The sequence below is a fragment of the Orcinus orca genome, chromosome 6 (genome assembly GCF_937001465.1).
Source record: "Orcinus orca chromosome 6, mOrcOrc1.1, whole genome shotgun sequence".
In the NCBI taxonomy this organism is placed as follows: domain Eukaryota; kingdom Metazoa; phylum Chordata; class Mammalia; order Artiodactyla; family Delphinidae; genus Orcinus; species Orcinus orca.
The window spans coordinates 87,271,642-87,291,231 of record NC_064564.1 but is presented as its reverse complement, the minus strand read 5'-3'; the positions used below and the strand labels follow the sequence as shown (position 1 = coordinate 87,291,231).

Here is a 19,590-nt window from a genome sequence, read left to right as displayed (position 1 = left end):
GGAATGTAAATTGGTGCAGCCATTATGAAAAACAGTATGGAGATTCCTCAAAACTAAAAATAGAGCTGCCATATGATTCAGCAATCCCACTCCTGGGCATACACCTGGACAAAACTATAATTTGATTATAGCTACATGCGAAAGAATTAAATTGGACTACTTTCCCACATCATGAACAAAAATAAATTCAAAATGGATTAAAGACTTAAATGTAAGACCTGAAACCTTAAAACTTCTAAAAGAAAACATAGGCAGTACGCTCTTTGACATCAGTCTTGGTAATATTTTTTTTGGATGTCTCCTTAGGCAAGGGAAACAAAAGCAAAGAAATAAACAAATGGGACTACATCAAACCAAAAGCCATTGCACAGTGAAGGAAACTATCAACAAAACGAAAAGGCTGCCTACTGAATGAGAGAAAATACTTGCAAACAATTTATATGATAAGGGGTTAATATCCAAAATACACAAAGAACTCATATGACTCAACATCAAAAATACAAACAACCCAATTAAAAAATGGGCAGAGGATGTAAACAGACATTTTTCCAAAGACAAACAGATGGCCAACAAGTATATGAAAAGATACTCAATATCACTAATCATCAGGGAAATGCAAATCAAAACCACAATGAGATATCACCTCACAGCCATCAGAATGGCTATTCTCAAAAAGATAACAAATAACAAGTGTTGGTGAGGATGCGGAGAAAAGAGAACCTTCATGGACTGTTGGTGGGAATGTAAATTGGTACAGCCACTATGGAAAACAGTATGGAGATTCCTCAGAAAATCAAAAATTGAACTACCATACAATCCAGCAAACACTAATTTGAAAAGATACGTGCACCCCTATGTTCATAGCAGCATTATTTACAATAGCCAAGATATGAAAGCAGCCTAAGTGACCATCAATAGGTGAATGGAAAAAGAAGATGTGGCATATATACACAATGGAATATTACTCGGCCATAAAAAAGAATGAAATCTTGCCATATGTGACAACATGGATGGACCTAGAGGGCATTATGCTAAGCGAAAAAACTTAGAGAAAGGCAAATACTGTATAATTTCACTTATATGTGGAATCTAAAAAAACAAAATAAGGACTTCCCTGGCAGTCCAGTGGTTAAGACTCCATGCTTCCATTGCAGGAGGCATGGGTTCGATCCCTGTCAGGGAACTAAGATCCCACATGGCACGCAGTGCAGCCAAAAAAATAAACAAATGAGCAAACATAACAAAACAGAAACGGGGTCAGAGATACAGAGAACAAACAGGTGGTTGCCAGAGAGGAGGGGGTTGGGGGGAGGAGAGAAACAGGTGAGGGAGATTAAGAGGTACAAACTTCCAGCTGCAAAATAAATGAGTCACCAGTATGAAATGTACAGTGTGACAGATATAGTCAATAATTATTTAATATCTTTGTATGGTAACAAAGTGTAAATAGATTTATTGCAGTGATCATTTTGCAATGTATAAAAATATCTAATCACTATGCTGTGCACCAGGAACTAACAGTGTTGTAGGTCAATTATACTTCAAAAATAAACCATCACACAAACAAACTCATAAAAAAAAGAGATTAGATTTGTGGTTGCCAGAGGTGGGGTGTAGGGGGGGATTAGATAAAGGCAAAAGGTACAAACTTCCAGTTATAAGATAAATAAGTACTGGGGATAAAATGTACATGATAAAAGATAATTAACACTGCTGTATGTTATATATGAAAATTGAGAGAGTAAATCCTGAGTCCTCATCACAAGGAAAAAATATTTTTCTATTAAATTTTCTATTTAATTTTGTATCTACATGAGATAATGGATGTTCATTAAACTTACTGTGATAATCATTTCATGATATATCTAATTCAAATCATTATGCTGTACACCTTAAACTTATACAGTGCTGTATGTCGATTATATCTCAATAAAGCTGGGAGAACAAAATAATAAAATAAAATAATGTATTTGAAAATAAAATGTGTCAAATAAGCATTAATTCTTTGGGCTTACTATCAATTGAAAATGATATTACTCAAAAATAAATGTTAGAAATTAGATGTTTTCCTGACCAGAAAACCTAAAATTTTTAAAACATACTTTAAATAAGTCTGTACTCCTTCCTTAATAAGAGAAAACTGAAATTGTTCCATAGTAAAAGAAGTAAAAAACTCAACAATGAAGGTAACTCCAAATAACTTAAGGCATAATGTTCATTACTGCATGTAACAGACCTTTATATTGAACACAAGAAATACATGATTTTGTTGATAGAAAATCCGTTTCTCTTGCCTTCACTAAAAAAATGGGTTAAAGGATAATGTAAAATATATTGGTTTTAAAGATGTCAAATTACTAACCTGCCTGTTTGGGATATATTGTCGGGGGAAGGGGGTATTACTTGGTACCTCTTTTAAGCCCTTTAGCAAAAGAGCCTGGGGGATGCCCAATATACGCAAGGACAGTACACCACAAAGGCCACAAGGTGTCGCTTTCTGACAACCTCTAGCTTTGCAGCTGACACTATCCTCCAAGGGGAAGGAGGGGAAGGTTGAGGGATGTTGACTATACTTTGATGTAATAACCAGAAGTATGTCCATTAAAATATACAACAATTAACGCATCTAGATTAACAAAAGTTTCCCTGTAATGTCCCTAAACCTAAAACTTAGATCTTTTCTCCCCTCTTCATCTTCTTTTCCCCGGAGCAATTCTGAGGGGTTTTTTTGTTTGTTTTTTTGCAGATTGTGGGATCCTAGTTTCCCGACCAGGGATGAAATTCGTGCCCCCTTCAGTGGAAGCGCGGAGTCCCAACCACTGGACCACCATGGAATTCCCACTCTGAGCATGTTAATATTACTGCAGATTAGGGACCCCCCAAATTTTTCATCATTACATTTTAGTCTTCACATTCAGTGGGATGCCCTGGGGAGGAATCATGGTCCCTATTTTACAGATGAGAAAAACAAAGCCCAGAAAGGTTGTAATGGGCCAATGAAAATTCCATTGGCCAGGTTTCCTGATACCCACCAGCCCAGCTGGGACCTGTACACCCTGCCTCTCCCCCATCCCTCAGCCTGGAGGTGGCTGGAAGTAGGGTTTGACTATTTTGCTTTTTGGAAATTAACATTAAATATTTTGTATTAAACTGATATGAATTTGTAGCTATTTATGTTTATAAAATAAAGCTTCAGAGAGTTTTCATGGGTGCTCTAAGCCATTATGGGCTGTGCCTGGGATGGGTTTCCAAGGAAGCTCACTCTGTTAGGGGAGTGTATTAGTTTGCTAGGGTTGCCCTAACAAAACACAGCGCCTTAACAACAGAAATCAATTTTCTCACAATTCTGGAGGTTAGAAATCCAAGATCAAGGTGTCAACAGGGCTGGTTTCTTTTGAGGCCACTCTCCTTGGTTTGTAGATGGCTGTCTTCCCTGTGTCTTCAGATGGTCTTCCGTGTGTGTGTGTGTCCTAATCTCCTCTTCTTATAAAGACACAAGTCAAATTGGAGTAGGGCCCACTTTATGACCTCATTTCACCTTTTTCTTTTAACATCTTTATTGGATTATAAAAAAATATGGAACGCTTCACGAATTTGCATGTCATCCTTGCGCAGGGGCCGTGCTAATCTTCTCTGTATCATTCCAATTTTAGTATATGTGCTGCTGAAGCGAGCACTCATTTCACCTTAATTACCTCTTTAAAGGCCCTATCTCCAAATACAGTCACGTTCTGAGATACTGGGGGTTGGGACTTCAACATATGAATTTAGGGGAGATACAATTCAACCTGTAACAGGGTGAAAATGTTGAAAAACCTGCAATACCCCTTCCAACTCCTTACCCACAAGAATGACTGTGTTCTAGTCTGTCCCCCAAGGTCACACAGTTAATCATTGGTGCTAGAATTCTAATAATGGAGTCCATATGACACCAGTGACTAAGCACTCAGGCTGAATTTTGATATGTACAGCTTTTATTGTCTTCCAGCCTCCTGCACCAAATAGTTTATAATGGCAGCTTTTATTTCCCCTTTTACCCAATAGTTATTTAGAAAAGTTATTTTTATTTCTAAGGGTTAGATTGTTTGGTTGTTAACTTTTTTATTATTTTCAAATATTAATGACAAGGTACTTCCTGGCACAAAATCTTTTTGGAAACCAAAAATGTCTTTTTGACATGGAACATAATGTAAAAAGACTAAGTAATCCCTATTTAATTGACCCTACCTTATCATAGCATTCTGATCTCTGTATCTTTGTTTTCTGTGGCTGTTTTCTAGCAAATCTCACAAAGGCTAAAAGTGGTGTGTTAAAATCTCCAATTGCAATTACAGTATTTCCAAGTTTTCAATGGTGTGAATTCTACTATATAATCTTCCATCCTCTTTGTGGTTTACTGCCTTTTGCCTCGAGATCTACTTTATTGTTTTAATTATAGTTAATGTTTACTGAGCATTTACTGTGCCCCACACTCTGTGCTTACAGCTTCACACAAATTACTTTATTTAATTACCAAAATAACGCTGGGGATATTGATAGAAGTGTATTCAGGTTCTATGGAGATTGGAATTTATATAGTATTGAAGGCTTCCTTAGAAAAAAACACAATTATGAACACAAAGTTAGACATGAAGATGGATGCTTATTCAGAATAAGAAAATAAATATAACAAATTGAGCAGCCCCTGCAGGTGAGCTTAAGCTTCATTAACTTCACCTAAATCTGCCTCCAGAGACAGATGTTCTCCTTAGTTCCATGTTTATAGATGAGAAGACTGAGACCTTGGTTGTGTAAATCACTCAAGATTGCAGTGCTGGAAATGGACTGCACAGCCCTCGCCTTTATCCACTGCCTCTCATTGCTATCACTGAGAGTGGACCAGTGTCATGTATCAACTTGTTATGATTTCAAATCCATGTTTGGAAAGCTTGTTTTATACAAGTTGGCTGTGGTTTGAACTTGCTGTGAATAACTTCTTTTTGATGAAATTGTTTTGAAGTTGGATATTAGGACTTTCTGACAGAGCTTTTGCACCTGGAGTGGACAGGAGCATTACATCATTGATAGCAAGGTAATGGCAGTGGTATCCATCACATGACGGACTTTTAAATGATAAAAACCAAGAGGTTTGATCAGCAAGTCTAGGGTGTTCCATCTGGGCAAGGCTACTCTTTGCTGATCCAAATAGTCCCACGAAGCTCTTGAGACACTTGCTCCTAACCCTAGCCAGGCTAACTCTTGGTCAGCAGTGGTGCTAAACTGTGCTGCAGTCTCAGGAAGAGAAGAGATATCCGTTCCTGCCCTGGCATTACTAGTCCTCACAGGCAGTGGCGCAAGCCATGTGAGGGTCCCTGGAGTAATAACCTCTGGAGCAACCTTTGCCAACACTGGCACTGGGACCTAAGCCAGCAGCTGATACCCAACTTTTAGTTGGAAGGAATGAATCTACCGGGAACCAACTCATAGAAGGGTATATGTGAACTAAATTTGGACTTTATTGCTTTCATTGCCCCCTTTGTCTGGAACAACAGTATAAATTAATATATCATTGATTTTGTTATCGAAAATTCAGTCCTTGTCCCCAATGTTGAATAAAAATAACAAGGGCAAGGTTTTGAGGATAAAGAAAAGAGAAATTTATTGATATACCAGCAAATGAGGAGGGTAGCAGACTAACATCTTGAAAACTGCTGTCCTGCCTTCTGGGGAGAAAGCAGGCATATTTAAAGGAAAATCTTGGGGCTGGGGTTAAGAGGAACAAACAAACACAACAAGAATGCCTGCCCACATTAATCAGTAACAAAGAATGTAAGTTTTAGTTCCCAGCAACGGAGGGAGAAGACAGGAAAAACAGTTTCACTTAGAAATCATGCATCAGGGACTTCTCTGGTGGTGCAGTGGCTGGGAATCTGCCTGCCAATGCAGGGGACACAGGCTCGAGCCCGGGTCCGGGAGGTCCCACATGCCACAGAGCAACTAGGCCCATGCGCCACAACTACTGAGCCTGTGCTCTAGAGCCTACGAGCCACAACTATTGAGGCTGTGTGCCACAACTACTGAAGCCCGCACGCCTAGAGCCCCTGCTTGTCGCAACTAGAGAAAGCCTGCGTGCAGCAACAAAGACCTAATGCAACCAAAAATAAAATAAAAATAAATTTAAAAAAAAATGAAATCATGCATCCAACAGTTTTAGCCTTGTGGCCCTGTCAGTTATAACCTTCCATATCTACGGGAGTGAGGGCAACGAAGTCATCTGGCTACTTCCTGCTGAACTGGGGCAATGTTAAAATTGAGGAGGATTAGAGGAGAGAAGGTTCTGGGCTTTCACGTTAAAGAATTCTCTTGCCCCAAAAGATGCTCTAGAATCCTGCAAGATATGCAGAGAGGCTTTTTCTTTTTTTCTTTCTGGCTTGACATCACCTCTTCTTGTAATAGCACCTGGAGGCCCTAAGGTTGCAGTTGGCAATCACGTTCTCAGTAGTACAGAAATGTGTCTGAAACCACATTCAGAATGGCCATCCAGCTCTACTTTGGACGCCTGAACCAGTTACTCTACTTTGATTTTTAAATGTATTCTTTTTCTTACTGGTTAAAGCAGATGTACAATGCATATCTCTGACAGGTCACAAACAGGCTGTTCTAGTCTAAGTTAAATCATGTAAAAGCCAGAATAACTTCGCCATACCTCAATATGTGAACATTTATTCTATAATTTCCCCTTTTTGTTTGCAAATCTTTCGATAGAAAGCACTGATGATCAAAATATTTGTCACTTGATGCCAGGGTGGTTGCTGCCAGCCCTAGGTCCACCATGCCCCTCAGTGCTAGGCGTACTCTTTGTGTGTGTGTGTGTGTGTGTGTGTGTGTGTGTGTGTGTGTATGCCTAATTACCCACATTGAAGGAAAACTAATCAAACATAGTGAACAAGCTCAGATGTATGCTAACAAAGAAACATTTTATAGGCTCTACACTTTATCAGTTATACCAAATTGTCATTCGAACATTGTATATGTGCTTTTAGCAGTATCCTCAAAGCAAGCAGTGACACGTCATGAATAGTTATACTCTTGACGATAACTTCACTAAAGAATTTTCTTTCCATCCTGAACATTGGAGTTAAAAGTATGGTTAGAAGTAAAACAATAACTTTGCATTTTGATAGGAAGACAAACATTGGTAAACAGTTCAATTAAATTAGTTGGATGGGGACTTCCATGGTGGTCCAGTGGTTAAGAATCTGCCTTCCAATGCAGGGGATGAGGGTTCGATCCCTGGTCGGGGAACTAATATCCCACCTGCTGTGGGGCAACTAAGCCCACACGCTGCAACTACTGAACCCGCGCGCCACTAGAGAGAAACCTGCACGCCACAACCCGAGAGAAGCCCGCGTGCCGCAACGAAGAGCCCACGCACCACAACAAAAAGATCCCGCATGCCACACTAAGACCCAAAGCAGCCAAAAATAAATAAACAAACAAATATTTTTAAAATAATAATAAATAAATTAGTTGGATGGTTCTTACAGGCCTGGTCCAGATTTTTGGGTCAGCTGCCTACCACTACTGTTATCTTCTTCTCATCCTGGTATGGGTGTCATTTGTGGTCAGCAGTCTTTTCTATAGACAGTCCAATGCAGAGGCCCTTCTTAAGTGGAAAACATGAAGAGTCAATTTCCTTCAGGGACTTCCCTGGTGGTCCAGTGGCTAAGACTCCATGCTACCAATGCAGGGGGCCCGGGTTTGATCCCTGGTCAGGGAATTAGATTCCACATGCTGCAACTAAGAGTTCACGTGCCGCAACTAAAGATCCTGCATGCTGCAACTAAAAGATCCCACATGCCACAACTAAAGATTCCGCAAGCCGCAACTAAAAGATCCCACATGTCGCAATTAAAGATCCCACATGCCGCAACTAAAAGATCCCACATGCTGCAACAAAGATCCCACATGCCACAACCAAGACCCAGTGCAGCCAAATAAATAAGAGTCAATTTCTTTCAATTTTGCTGCACATATGCTAGTTAAAGAGTACCTGATAAGGGTCCTTTTGTCTAATTTGGAGACAGTCCTTTAAATGATGTCTTTTCCAGGTGCATAATCTCCTAGTTGCAAGTCACAGGGCATCTGATCTTCATCCAAAGACCGATTACTGTAACTTGCTTTAGAAACAAGCTTAGAATATTATTTTAATAATTCAATTAAACTTTACAATAATGTAACATAGTAACAAGGATCCATCTTGGACGTAGAGAATAAATACAAAACCTCAGTAAATACAAAACTTCAATATCCAAAGGTATATTACTGAAACATAATTTTTCTCTCTAACTTATCCTCACTTCTACTAAATCTAGCCAAATTAACATATTACTGACCAGGGGATTTTTGCTGAAACTAACGCCCATGCCTGGCAATTTGTTACATAAGTGAATATTCAAACACCCACGTCTGAGTAAATATCAGCAACTTTTTTTGCACTTAATGTATTTATTTGAAACTTTGTATACGTCTTACTAAAGCATTCTAATATTTCGTTAGAGTGTGATAGGCAGTATAGCAGGCACCTCTCTGCAAGGGAACAGAACATCTATTACAAATATACCGTGTTTCATTGCGCTTTCCCCTGGAAGAGCAGACTCTACAATTCCCAGCAGCATTTTTTTTTAGTCCTGTGGGTATTATTTCCTCTAGAATATGTTCTTTTATTTCACCTGATAGTCGACAAGGTGGATCTGTGTGGGGGGCTTGAAGGACCAGGTGTAGGACTACCACTACATTCACCAGAATGGTCAGTTACCCATTCTCTAACTACTGCTAACAAAAACTGCTTGTAAGTCATTTTACTCTGTGCAATAAAGCTACAATAAATTTTAAACGCATTGAATAAACCGCAATTACTCAAATAGAAACCCACTTTCTTAAACCATTTTCGAGTTTTCCAGAGGATACTGAAGTTTGCCAGATAGTGATTGGATCGATCAACTTTCATATATTTATTATACTCTTATATACAAGTGGGCTTAGTTATCTGATGGCCAGTCCTCCTGCATTCCTTTCCTGTAGATGCTATGGAGGTGTCTTGAATAGTTGTCACCATGAGGACTAGCCTCTTGTCTTTCCATATAAGAAGAATCACTTTCCCTTCCGTAAGAATGTCATTTCTCCCCGCTGTAGATTTTTAGATTTCTCCTTTAATTGGTTTAGTAGACCACGATTCTCTCTTATTTCAGATGTGAGCACACTGTTGTAATAACTGTCTTGGTAAATATGGTGCCATGAACCAAGATAAGGTTGTAGGACCAACAATATTGTTTCTTGCAGTTTCTTTCCTTCACCCATGTAAATCTCAAGGCTGCATATATATCCAATTTCACTTTCACTAACCATCCTGACCAAAATTCTGTATTTTGTAAGTTTTCCTGGATTACAGGTTTTGAATCTGAGTTGTCCTCTCCACCTTATCATTGCCTCATCAAGTGATAGCTCTTGTTTGGGCACATAGAACAACTGAAATTTTGGCAGAAAACAATCCAAAAGAGGTTTAACTTTGAAATTCTGTCTGCAGGAAGTGGAGTTTCTGAGTTATCGTTAAAGTGAAGAAATGTCATTATTTGTTCAAACCTTCTTCTCGTCATAATCTTTGGAAAGATAGGTGTTTCAAGTAAGAGATCAGTCGACCAATGTTCTTCCCAGTGTGACTGACTTTCTTTCTTTTTTTTTTCAGAATTAAATTTTATTTCACTTTGATAGAAACCATGAAAAAGATTTACATTTTCCCACGTTACAGCACAACATGTCAATGGAATATTTCTTGCCATAAATTAGATCTTGCTGATTTGTCTAAGTGAAACAACAGTTTATATTCTTCAAAATAAAAGCAAAATGACTTCGTAAATGATTGTTTAAAACTGTAAATCCAGGGCTTCCCTGGTGGCACAGTGGTTGAGAGTCCGCCTGCTGATGCAGGGGACACGGGTTCTTGCCCCAGTCCAGGAGGATCCCACATGCCGCAGAGCGGCTGGGCCCGTGAGCCTTGGCCGCTGAGCCTGCGCGTCCGGAGCCTGTGCTCCGCAACGGGAGAGGCCACAACAGTGAGAGGCCCGCGTACCGCAAAAACAAACAAAAAAGAACACTGTAAATTCAGACATAAACATATGGCTTCATTATTAACATCCTATACCGTCCATACGAAATCATTTCCATCATCAAGTAGTACCCATTTATAAAGATGCATTCCTAACGGTGTTCTAGTCAGTTGGAATACAGCAGAAAAATTAACAGTTCAGAAATAGCAAGTGTACATTTTTGCTACATATTAAACTGGGTGGTAACTACACCATATGTATTGAGTTCTGACTTTTATTACCCATAAACTTGCTTTCAAATAATGTTAACCAATAATCTGAAAAATCTATTTAAAATCAAATAATTGCTACTTTTATGTTTGCACAGAAACTCTGACTATAGTGAAAATTTCAAATAAGTCCATTGGCAGAAAAAAGTAAAGGAAATTTTTTGAATGGACTGTTCATTTCCCACAGCAGTCGGTTTCAAACATATGTGCAAAATAAGTAAACTAAAACTATGCTATGAGGAGAATCATCTTAGAGCAAATCATCTTAGAAATTACAATTTGTAAGATCAGTAAATATTTCAGAACATACTAGAATATGACTTAATTATTCTTTCAGTTAATTACAGAAAAATACAACCACAGAATTATTCTCGTTACCTGGACTGAAGATTCAAGTAACTCTGCCGGCCTAAACGGCAGACAAAGGTCCAGTTTAAGAAGTAGTGTAGAAACTTTGAAGGGATGTCTGGTTTCTTTTTACAAGTATAAGTACGTTTTCAATGCCGTCATGTCTGTGATTCAGAATGTCAAATTACAGCACGTATTGACAGCAGATGTCTATGGCAAGTAGGCAATATTTGGTCCATTATGAAGGATAAAAAAGAAGAAAGAACACATTTCTTTTCTAGAGAGGAAAAAAGAATATTAAATAGAAATTATATTCAGGAAAGAAAAACGTGGTCCCCAAAATAAAAGGGCCATTAATTGAAGACAGCAATATTACTCTTTATTGACACTTAGAAGCATTATCCCTATTAGGAATAATGTAATAACACCTTATTCTTATTATGTATTATAATCATTAAGTACGTATGAACACATATATAAAAATATACGGACTTCCCTGGTGGCGCAGTGGTTAAGAATCTGCCTGCCAATGCAGGGGACACGGGTTCAAGCCCTGGTCCGGGAAGATCCCACATGCCATGGAGCAACTAAGCCCGTGCACCACAACTACTAAGCCTGCATTCTAGAGCCCGCGAGTCACAACTACTGAGCCCTCACATCACAGCTACTGAAATTCACACGCCTAGAGCCCAAGCTCCACAACAAGAGAAGCCACCTCAACGAGAAGCCCGCGCGCCACAACAAAGAGTAGCCCCCGCTCACCGCAACTAGAGAAAGCCCGCGTGCAGCAACGAAGACCCAATGCAGCCAAAATTAAATAAATTAATTTAAAATATATATATACAGATACTGCATGGTGACTAAGTAATCTGGGAATAAGTCCAGAGTCTAAGTCACAGCATGCATAAACTGTTTATGTCTTAACTGCTCATTTATACCTGAACAAGTTTTCATTAAGCATACTAATAATTTTCAAGGGACATAATAAAAAATCTGGTTGCAGTATTTTATTACTTTGCTGAATTACATTTGGGAGAAAGAAGCTACCTGCTTCACCTATTTTAATACTAATATATTCTGGATCATGTTACACAAATACATACATAGAAACTTAAAAGATCATAAATTTTCCATGAGATTTTAGTCTGTGTCATTGGTGTGTATTTGCAAAACATTTTAACACTGCAAATATTAGAGGTTTCAAGACCGGACAAAGGAAAAAGTTTATACTCTACAATGATGATGCTGGTGTGTACTTCTCCACAAAGCCTCTTAGTGACATCAATCAATAGGAGTTAGGAGTTCATCAATGAACTGCTTGATATCCATCATTTCCTGTTGACATGAACTGTGTATCATGCCTCCATAGGTTTTGAGGGTTACACTGGCTGGATTTACCAATGTTTTTAGCCTTTCAAAGCAGTAAGAGAACCAAACATTAGGGGAACTAAAGGATCCAAATCTCCATGGCACTGAAGAATAGAAATGTCTCTATTCACGCCACTGATAGGACCCCGTGGAAAGGAAGCCCGCAGGGACAGCCAGCAGCTGAGGGCGGCGACGCTGGCCAGCATCTGCTGTGTGGTCAGTGCCGTGTACAGAGATAAAGCTCCTCCCTGAGAAAATCCTCCCAAAATAATTCTGTTAGAAGGAATGCCATTCTTCACCTCTTGCCCTATCAAAGCTTTTATACTTTCTGCTGCCTGTTTAATTCCAGTTTCATCTCCGTGTGAATCTGGTGAAAGACCAATAATGTCAAACCAAGAAGGCATGGCCACATTCATACTTAATGTCACAGGCATAAACAGCGCGTGCGGGCAGATGTATTTGATGTGGGCGCTTCTGATACCTGCCAAGTCTTCTGCCCACCCATGCCCTGTGTCTCCCAATCCATGAAGGAAAATCACCGCGGCAGTGGCCTTCCAGACGGCGGGCACAATGGCAGGCAGCGGGGCCGACACGTTATTGTGGCACATACACCAGCTCGACCGACCGCGCATCAGAAGTGGAAGGCGGAACGGGTGCCGGGCTACAGCCAAGGGGGTGCAAGCACCAAGTCCGGCCCGCCCACAGGGGCACCCAGTGTGACTTTCTTATTTGTGCCATCAAAATTATTAATCCAAGAAACTTCACGTTACTACTGATTACATCACTCCATTTTAAAGCCTTATCATAATTTTTATATGATTTTTCGTTCTGTTGATGATACAAGTTTGTTTGAGAAGTGATCAACTCACAAAAGTTTGTTTGAGAAGTGATCAACTCACAAAAGTCGTTACCAAAAATTAATGCTGTTATTTCACTAACACTTTGTGGGTTATTACATTCAATAGTTACACCTGACACACCTGTAAAGTCGTCTAATTTCTGCCAAATGCTGCCTTAAATCCACTCTTCTGTAGAAGCAAAGGAGCATTCTCCACCACTGTTTCATTTTCACTTTCTGTACCAGAATCAATCAGTAAGGTTTTCTTGTCTTTTTGTTGGTCTAACATTCACATCGTCTGAATCAGAACTATATTCTGAAGAACTATCACTTTCCGGGACACTAGTATATATGTCGCTCAGACAATCAGAGAAAATATCTGCATAAAACTCATCAAAAAATTCTTCTTCACCCAAAATCTTGTGATGAAAAGTTTTGAAAATTTTACAGTAATAAGCTTGCGTTTATAATATACACAAGGTTGGAACAAAAACCTAATGGAGCAAAATGTGAACGATAACAACAATCATAAGTTGTATAATGAACCCTTGATCATTTTTTTTTAATTAATTAATTTATTTATTTAATTTATTTATTTGGCTGTGTTGGGTCTTCGTTGCTGCGCACGGGCTTTCTCTAGTTGCAGCAAGTGGGAGCTACTCTTTGTTGCAGTGCACAGGCTTCTCACTGCGGTAGCTTCTCTTGTTGTGGAGCACAGGCTCTAGGCGCACGGGCTTCAGTATTTGTGGTGCGCAGGCTCAGGAGCTGTGGCACAGTGGGCTCAGTAATCGTGGCTCGCAGGCTCTAGAGCGCAGGCTCAGTAGTTGTGGCGCACAGGCTTAGTTGTTCTGCAGCATGTGGGATCTTCCTGGACCAGGGCTCAAACCTGTGTCCCCTGCGTTGGCTGGCAGATTCTTAGCCACTGCGCAACCAGGGAAGTCCCAACCCTTGATCAATTTTAAGCTTTAACAACTTCACACAGTGATGTTAACTGTATCACTCCCTAAAAACATATTGGTAAGTCTCCGGTCAATAACGTTCGGGTAACAAAAGATGTATTGGGCTTCCCTGGTGGCGCAGTGGTTGAGAGTCCACCTGCCGATGCAGGGGACACGGGTTCATGCCCTGGTCCGGGAAGGTCCCACATGCCGCGGAGCAGCTGGGTCCATGAGCCATGGCTGCTGAGCCTGCGCGTCCAGAGCCTGTGCTCCATAACGGGAGAGGCCACAACAGTGAGAGGCCCGCGTACCGCAAAAGAAAAAAAAAAAAAAAAAAGATGTATTAATACATCTCCAGTCAATAATGTGTTAAAGGGAATTCCCTGGTGATCCAGTGGTTAAGACTCCACGCTCCCAATGCAGGGGGCCCAGGTTCAATCCCTGGTCAGGGAACGAGATCCCACATGCTGCAACTAAGAGTCCACATGCTGCAACTAATAAGATCTCGCATGCTGCAACTAAAAGATCCCACGTGCCTCAACTAAAGATCGCACATGCATGCAGCAACGAAGATCCTGCATGCCGCAACTAAGACCCAGCACAGAGCCAAATAAATAAATAGATAAATAAATAAATAAATAAATTTTTAAGTATCTTATAAAAAAATAATAATAATGTGTTAAGACTAATTTGTTCCAAGTAAGTCTGGTTTCCATAAACTTGGCCTGATTATTTGCATAAGTGTAATTGCTCATATAGGCTCTCTTAAACTGGCTGCACTGGAACTTTTCATTGGGAATCCCAGATCAAACTTTTAAAAGGCCCCTCAAGGCTAGCAATGCCATGCTAATCGCTTGCCTTCAGATTCTGCCTGTGATATCTATAGATTTGGGTAAATTCCTCTCTTCTCCAGGTCTCCAGAATATCTTGAGATTCCTGCACCTGACAGGAGGTGACCTTCCTCATTCATCTGACAAGACTCCTGGGAACCCAAGAGTTTCCAAGCTCTGGAGGGATCAGACAGAAAGAAAAGATAAATGCTTCAATTCTACTTACAAGGATATAATTTACCAAGTTGTTATAAATCATAATTAACTTAAGGGGAAAGGTTTCCTTACATCTGAAAAACACAGATTAAAAGCCAGTAATATTTCAGATAAAAACCAAAAAATTACAACCATATTCATCAGTTCACTCAGCCTATGTAATCCTTTTGCTAACAGTTTACGAAACCATCAGGGTTTCCATTAGAATTGTTTAATTTCTACCCAATTCAGCAGTATGATCTGAAAGTTATCAGAAAGCTGTACTTGTCAAAAAATCCTTTCTATGATTCGTCTTAAAGATGAAGCAGGGCTTCCCTAGTGGCGCAGTGGTTGAGAGTCCGCCTGCTGATGCAGGGGACACGGGTTCGTGCCCTGGTCTGGGAAGATCCCACATGCCGCGGAGCGGCTGGGCCCGTGAGCCATGGCCGCTGAGCCTGCGCGTCCGGAGCCTGTGCTCCGCAATGGGAGAGGCCGCAACAGTGAGAGGCCCGCATGCCGCAAAAAAAAAAAAAAAAAAAGTGAAGAAACTTACAGTTTGTTATCAAAAGCAGCTCAATATTCCAGGAAAAACTATTCTCTTGACAGAGAGAGAGTAAACCAAAATCCAGCCTTGTACCAGCTCACTTTTAATAACAAATTCATCTACTTAATTAAATGCAATCTAATCTTAGCCAGTTTTGAACATGCATAAAACTCTCTTCTCAAGGTTCCTTTCCCACAACCGTTCCGTCACTTCCTATATCCGTATAAGTTTGTCCTCCTCTCTTTCCCCCTCATTTAGAAATAACTAGCTTCAGGACAAAATTACTCTTTTCCCTTAACAAAAATATCTCCATTCTTCTCACCTTCTCTTACCGACAACATGTATCCTACTTTATTTACATACTGAAATGTTTCCCTTATTATTTCTAATAGTTTTTAATTGCACATATATTACAATTTTTAACCCTTAAAATGAAAACCAAGAAGCAAGCAATTATGAACTGTTTGTCATACCAGTATTTCCTGACTGGCAAACTTAAGAACATATTCCATAACCTTTAAAAATATACATTTTTTTTCACAGCATAATTTTTCTTCGATGTGGTAAAAGATGTGTATCTAATAAACCCAAACATCTTCAGTTTTTCTCTCATAAGAAGACAAAAGTAGGCAAACTCAGACTTGTCTAGCAGTCTGTGTCCAGTGTTTTATCTTATTAAAAAATGATCTAGACCTTCAATGAATTCTCATCATTTAACTTTCTCTTTCTAGGAGCATACTAAAAATCCCCTGGTTGTGTAAAATACACCCTAGGAAACAACTACAAGATGGAATAGAGCTCTCATTTCCCATTTTCCTTTTAGACAAAGGCTTATAGCTATAAGTTGGCCATTCCGCCAGACTTCTTCCCAAGGGACTTTCAGATGGCATTAAAGGCACCTCCCATGTTTAAAAGCAGACAAATGATTAAAGAACAACAACAAAGGAACCAACCCAAAATGTATCAAAACGAAGGCCAACTAAACAAACAGGAACCTTTCAAAACTCAAATGAGAACAAAAGAGAACGACTTCGCTGGGTTCCCTGGTCCCACTCAACCATGACTTCCACACCAACGGCGCCACAAATGCCTCCTAACAGGCTGGAAGGTTCACAACCTTCCCCAAAAGTGTGAAATCAAGGGGCGGGGGGGGGGGGGCACTTCCCCAAGTGGACAAGGTGTGGCAACTCTTCCTCAAAGAAGGTTCAAGCTACAGGAGACCACGTCCTTTTCAAGGAGAGAGACGGGAGTAAGATGGGGCTCCAGCCGCTGGGACAGCCCCTCACTCTCTCCCCAGGAGGCAGCACTCCCACAGGCAAGGGCTCCAAGCCCAACCCAGGGCACCCCTCCCTGCTCCGACAGTGTTAGGTGGGAGGTCGAGAGCAGGATGCACACCACAGGGGCACCGACGTGCCTCCTGGCTGGTTCAGCCAATTTTGTTACCAAAAATTCGGTCCTAGTCCTGATGCCAAATGAGAATAACAAGGACAAGGTTTTGAGGATAAAGGAAAGACAAATTTATTGATTGCCAGCAGATGAGAAGGGTAGCAGACTAATGTCCTGAAAACTACCATCCTGCCTTCTGGGGAGAAAGCAGGTGTATTTAAAGGAAAGTCTTGGGGCTAGGGTTAAGAGGAGCAAGCAAAAACGGCAAGAAGGCCCGCCCACGTTAATCAGGAACAATGAATGCACAGTAACAAGAACGTAAGTTTTAGTTTCCAGGAACAGAGGGAGAAGACAGGAAACATTTCGCTTAGAAATCATCCATAAGTTTTAGCCTTGTGGCCCTGTTACAGTTTGATGTTATTTATTAGCTTATTAAAAGACATTATTACCCTGTATGCTATTGACTTGTGAAATACTATTATAAATGATAATTCCTGCAGTTAACCGGTGTTAAATCAATTACTGGCAAAGACAATCTCAGTCTCTGAGCATAATTTGCCCCCAGCAATGAGAATTTTAAGGACTGCAGAGGGGGAGAAGCTAGGGAGAGGAGATAAGAAAGGGCTAGAGGAGAACCGTGATGCCCCTAAAGAGGTGGAAGGAAATGGGCTCCACAGCCCAAGTGGAGGGATGCGCCTAAGACAAGAGGGAAGGGGAGAAACTTAAGGACAAGAGGTAGAATGAGACATGAAGTTGACCGAGCTTGTCAGGGCCTAGATACATACTTGTTTATTTACCCAATTTACTGAGCCCAACTCCGTCCAGGTACTGGATTCCAGAAGGGCAGCAGCCGGGCCCGGGCACCCCATGTAACGCGAGCAGTCAGGGAAGGAGGCGAGTGGGAGCTGGGACCGAGGCAGGTGAAGCCGCCGCGGTCAAAGCTGAGTCACGGGGGTGCTAAATTAGCCCCGCGGATAATAAGCCCCTAGCAGCGCCCACAATCCACGCGCGCTTTGAGCGGCGCCGGAAGTGGCGTCACCGAGCCGGGCGTCCCTTTCAACTAATGGCCGCGCGGTCCGTCGTCCGACGGTAACCCGAGCAGCACCTGGGGAAAAAAGGCGGGAGGCCCATAAGGCGCGAGAAGAGACCACCCATCCACGTCATTACGCGAGTTACCAGAGCAGCGTAGTCGGGGACCGGCGTCTCTTCCAGCTTCTCTTTCGCCGGTTAACCTAGCTCAGGGTCACCACGCCTTCAACCCAAGGACCGCCTCACGCCCGAAGCTACCCCCCGTAAAGATGGCGGATAGGCACGGAGGAAAAGCCGGAAGAAGGCGGGGTGGGAGGAGCCGGCAGGGGGCGTGTCCTGTCTGCAGAGATGTTCGGATGGGCGTGGCCAGCAGCCCCTACTGGGCTTTCCATCAAGGAGGCGCACACACCGCAGCCAGCCGCGTCCCTCCGTCGTCTCCTGGGGGCGGGTCACCACTGGCTCCGCCCCTGTCCGGAAAGCTCCCTCTTGGAAGGTATCACCTGAGTTTCCGAGATTTGACCGGCGTGGGGCCGCAGGCCTCCAGTCCCTCGACGATGGAGAGCACCCAGGAGAAACCCGCGGAGTCTAGTTCCCCCGTCCCCGGGTCCGAAGAGCCTGCCGGCTTAGCCAGGGACCCCGAAGTGTTGCCTCCCAAGGAGTCGGAAGGCTGCGCCCGGCCCCTGGAGACGGCCCCCAAGAAAATCTGTGGATATTTAAGTAAGTTTGGCGGCAAAGGGCCCATCCGGGGCTGGAAATCCCGCTGGTTCTTCTACGACGAGAGGAAATGCCACCTGTATTATTCGCGGACCGCGCAGGATGCAAATCCCTTGGACAGTATCGACCTCTCCAGTGCAGTCTTTGACTGCAAGGCGGACGCCGAGGAGGGGACTTTCGAAATCAAGACTCCCAGCCGGATTATTACCTTGAAGGTAAATGGAGCAGTTTTTTTCCTTTTCAGCCGGGATGAGATCCCAGGGCACAGCAGGGCGCAGGTGGGTGGTCACAGTAAACTTACGATAATCACCGACCCTGATCAGCCCAGTGAACCCTGGGTGCCCAGGGTTTTGTACTTTCCAAAGCACATTCACACCCACTTCCTCACTGGGTTCCCACAACAAAAGCCGGGATGATGGACCCATATTACGGATCAAGAAACTGAGTCACAAAGAGATGAAGTGACTGGTCCGAGGTCACACAACTAAAAAGTGGTGTAGCCCACACTTGGAATCCCATAGCTTTTCTACCTCTCAGTACTGTGTCAAAACTTTTACTTTTAGGTGTGGCTAACAATGCTGTTCCCTTAATTTTCTTACTTGGGGCTGAAGTATAGTCAAGATGAGCTTTGCCATCCTCTCGAAGGCCCAGATCCTGAATTACTTTTCTTGATGTTGTGGCCAAGGGGAGTGAATGCTGAGAAAACTTTGGCAGAGATTGGGAGATAAATACTTAGGTTTCACTGATCAACCTAGATTGTTCATTGATGCACGTCTAAACCTGTTTTCTCATCAGTAGGTTTTGTTTTATTATCATATTTTACTGAGAAAGCCTGAAGCAGTGCAAAGGCCATGTGCTTTGAAATCAGACAGGCTTGGATTCAAATTCTACATTAGCTACTTACTAGCTGTGTGACTCTGGGCAAGTTAACCTCTTAGTACCTAGATAGTTTGTGAGATTTATAACAGGGTGTGTAAGCACCTGGCACATCACAGGCACCTGCAAGTTGCTGAATTAATCTCAGTGCCTAGAATACAGCCTGGCAT

At 41.7% G+C, this 19,590-nt stretch overlaps 1 protein-coding gene, 1 long non-coding RNA gene, 1 other non-coding gene and 1 pseudogene across 6 annotated transcripts in view; 1 reads left to right on the top strand and 3 right to left on the bottom strand.

The window, feature by feature from the left end:
* Nucleotides 1-3,570: 3,570 nt before the first annotated feature.
* LOC117201946 (U6 spliceosomal RNA) lies at nucleotides 3,571-3,677 on the bottom strand. Its single transcript, XR_004484088.1, has one exon. It is a non-coding gene; the product is annotated as a U6 spliceosomal RNA (small nuclear RNA).
* A 1,935-nt stretch (nucleotides 3,678-5,612) lies between these two features.
* On the bottom strand, nucleotides 5,613-18,114 carry LOC117201897 (uncharacterized). Its single transcript, XR_007477982.1, has 2 exons — nucleotides 17,978-18,114; nucleotides 5,613-10,979 (listed from the first exon to the last, which is right to left on the bottom strand). It is a non-coding gene; the product is annotated as an uncharacterized LOC117201897 (long non-coding RNA).
* Nucleotides 10,986-13,044, bottom strand: LOC101286800 (acyl-protein thioesterase 1-like; annotated as a pseudogene).
* Nucleotides 17,972-19,590, top strand: part of TBC1D2 (TBC1 domain family member 2) — a 42,441-nt gene continuing 40,822 nt past the window's right edge. For 2 of the 4 annotated variants that reach the window (XR_007477978.1, XM_049711131.1), the window contains exon 1: nucleotides 18,100-18,759. Coding sequence is in view for 2 of the 4 variants with exons in the window: in XM_049711131.1 (XP_049567088.1) it covers nucleotides 18,100-18,759 (660 nt within the window). In the remaining 2 variants the exon portion in view is untranslated. Of the gene's footprint in view, nucleotides 18,760-19,590 lie in introns of all 4 variants that reach the window. The other 2 variants (XM_049711132.1, XM_049711133.1) reach the window with 2 other exon arrangements.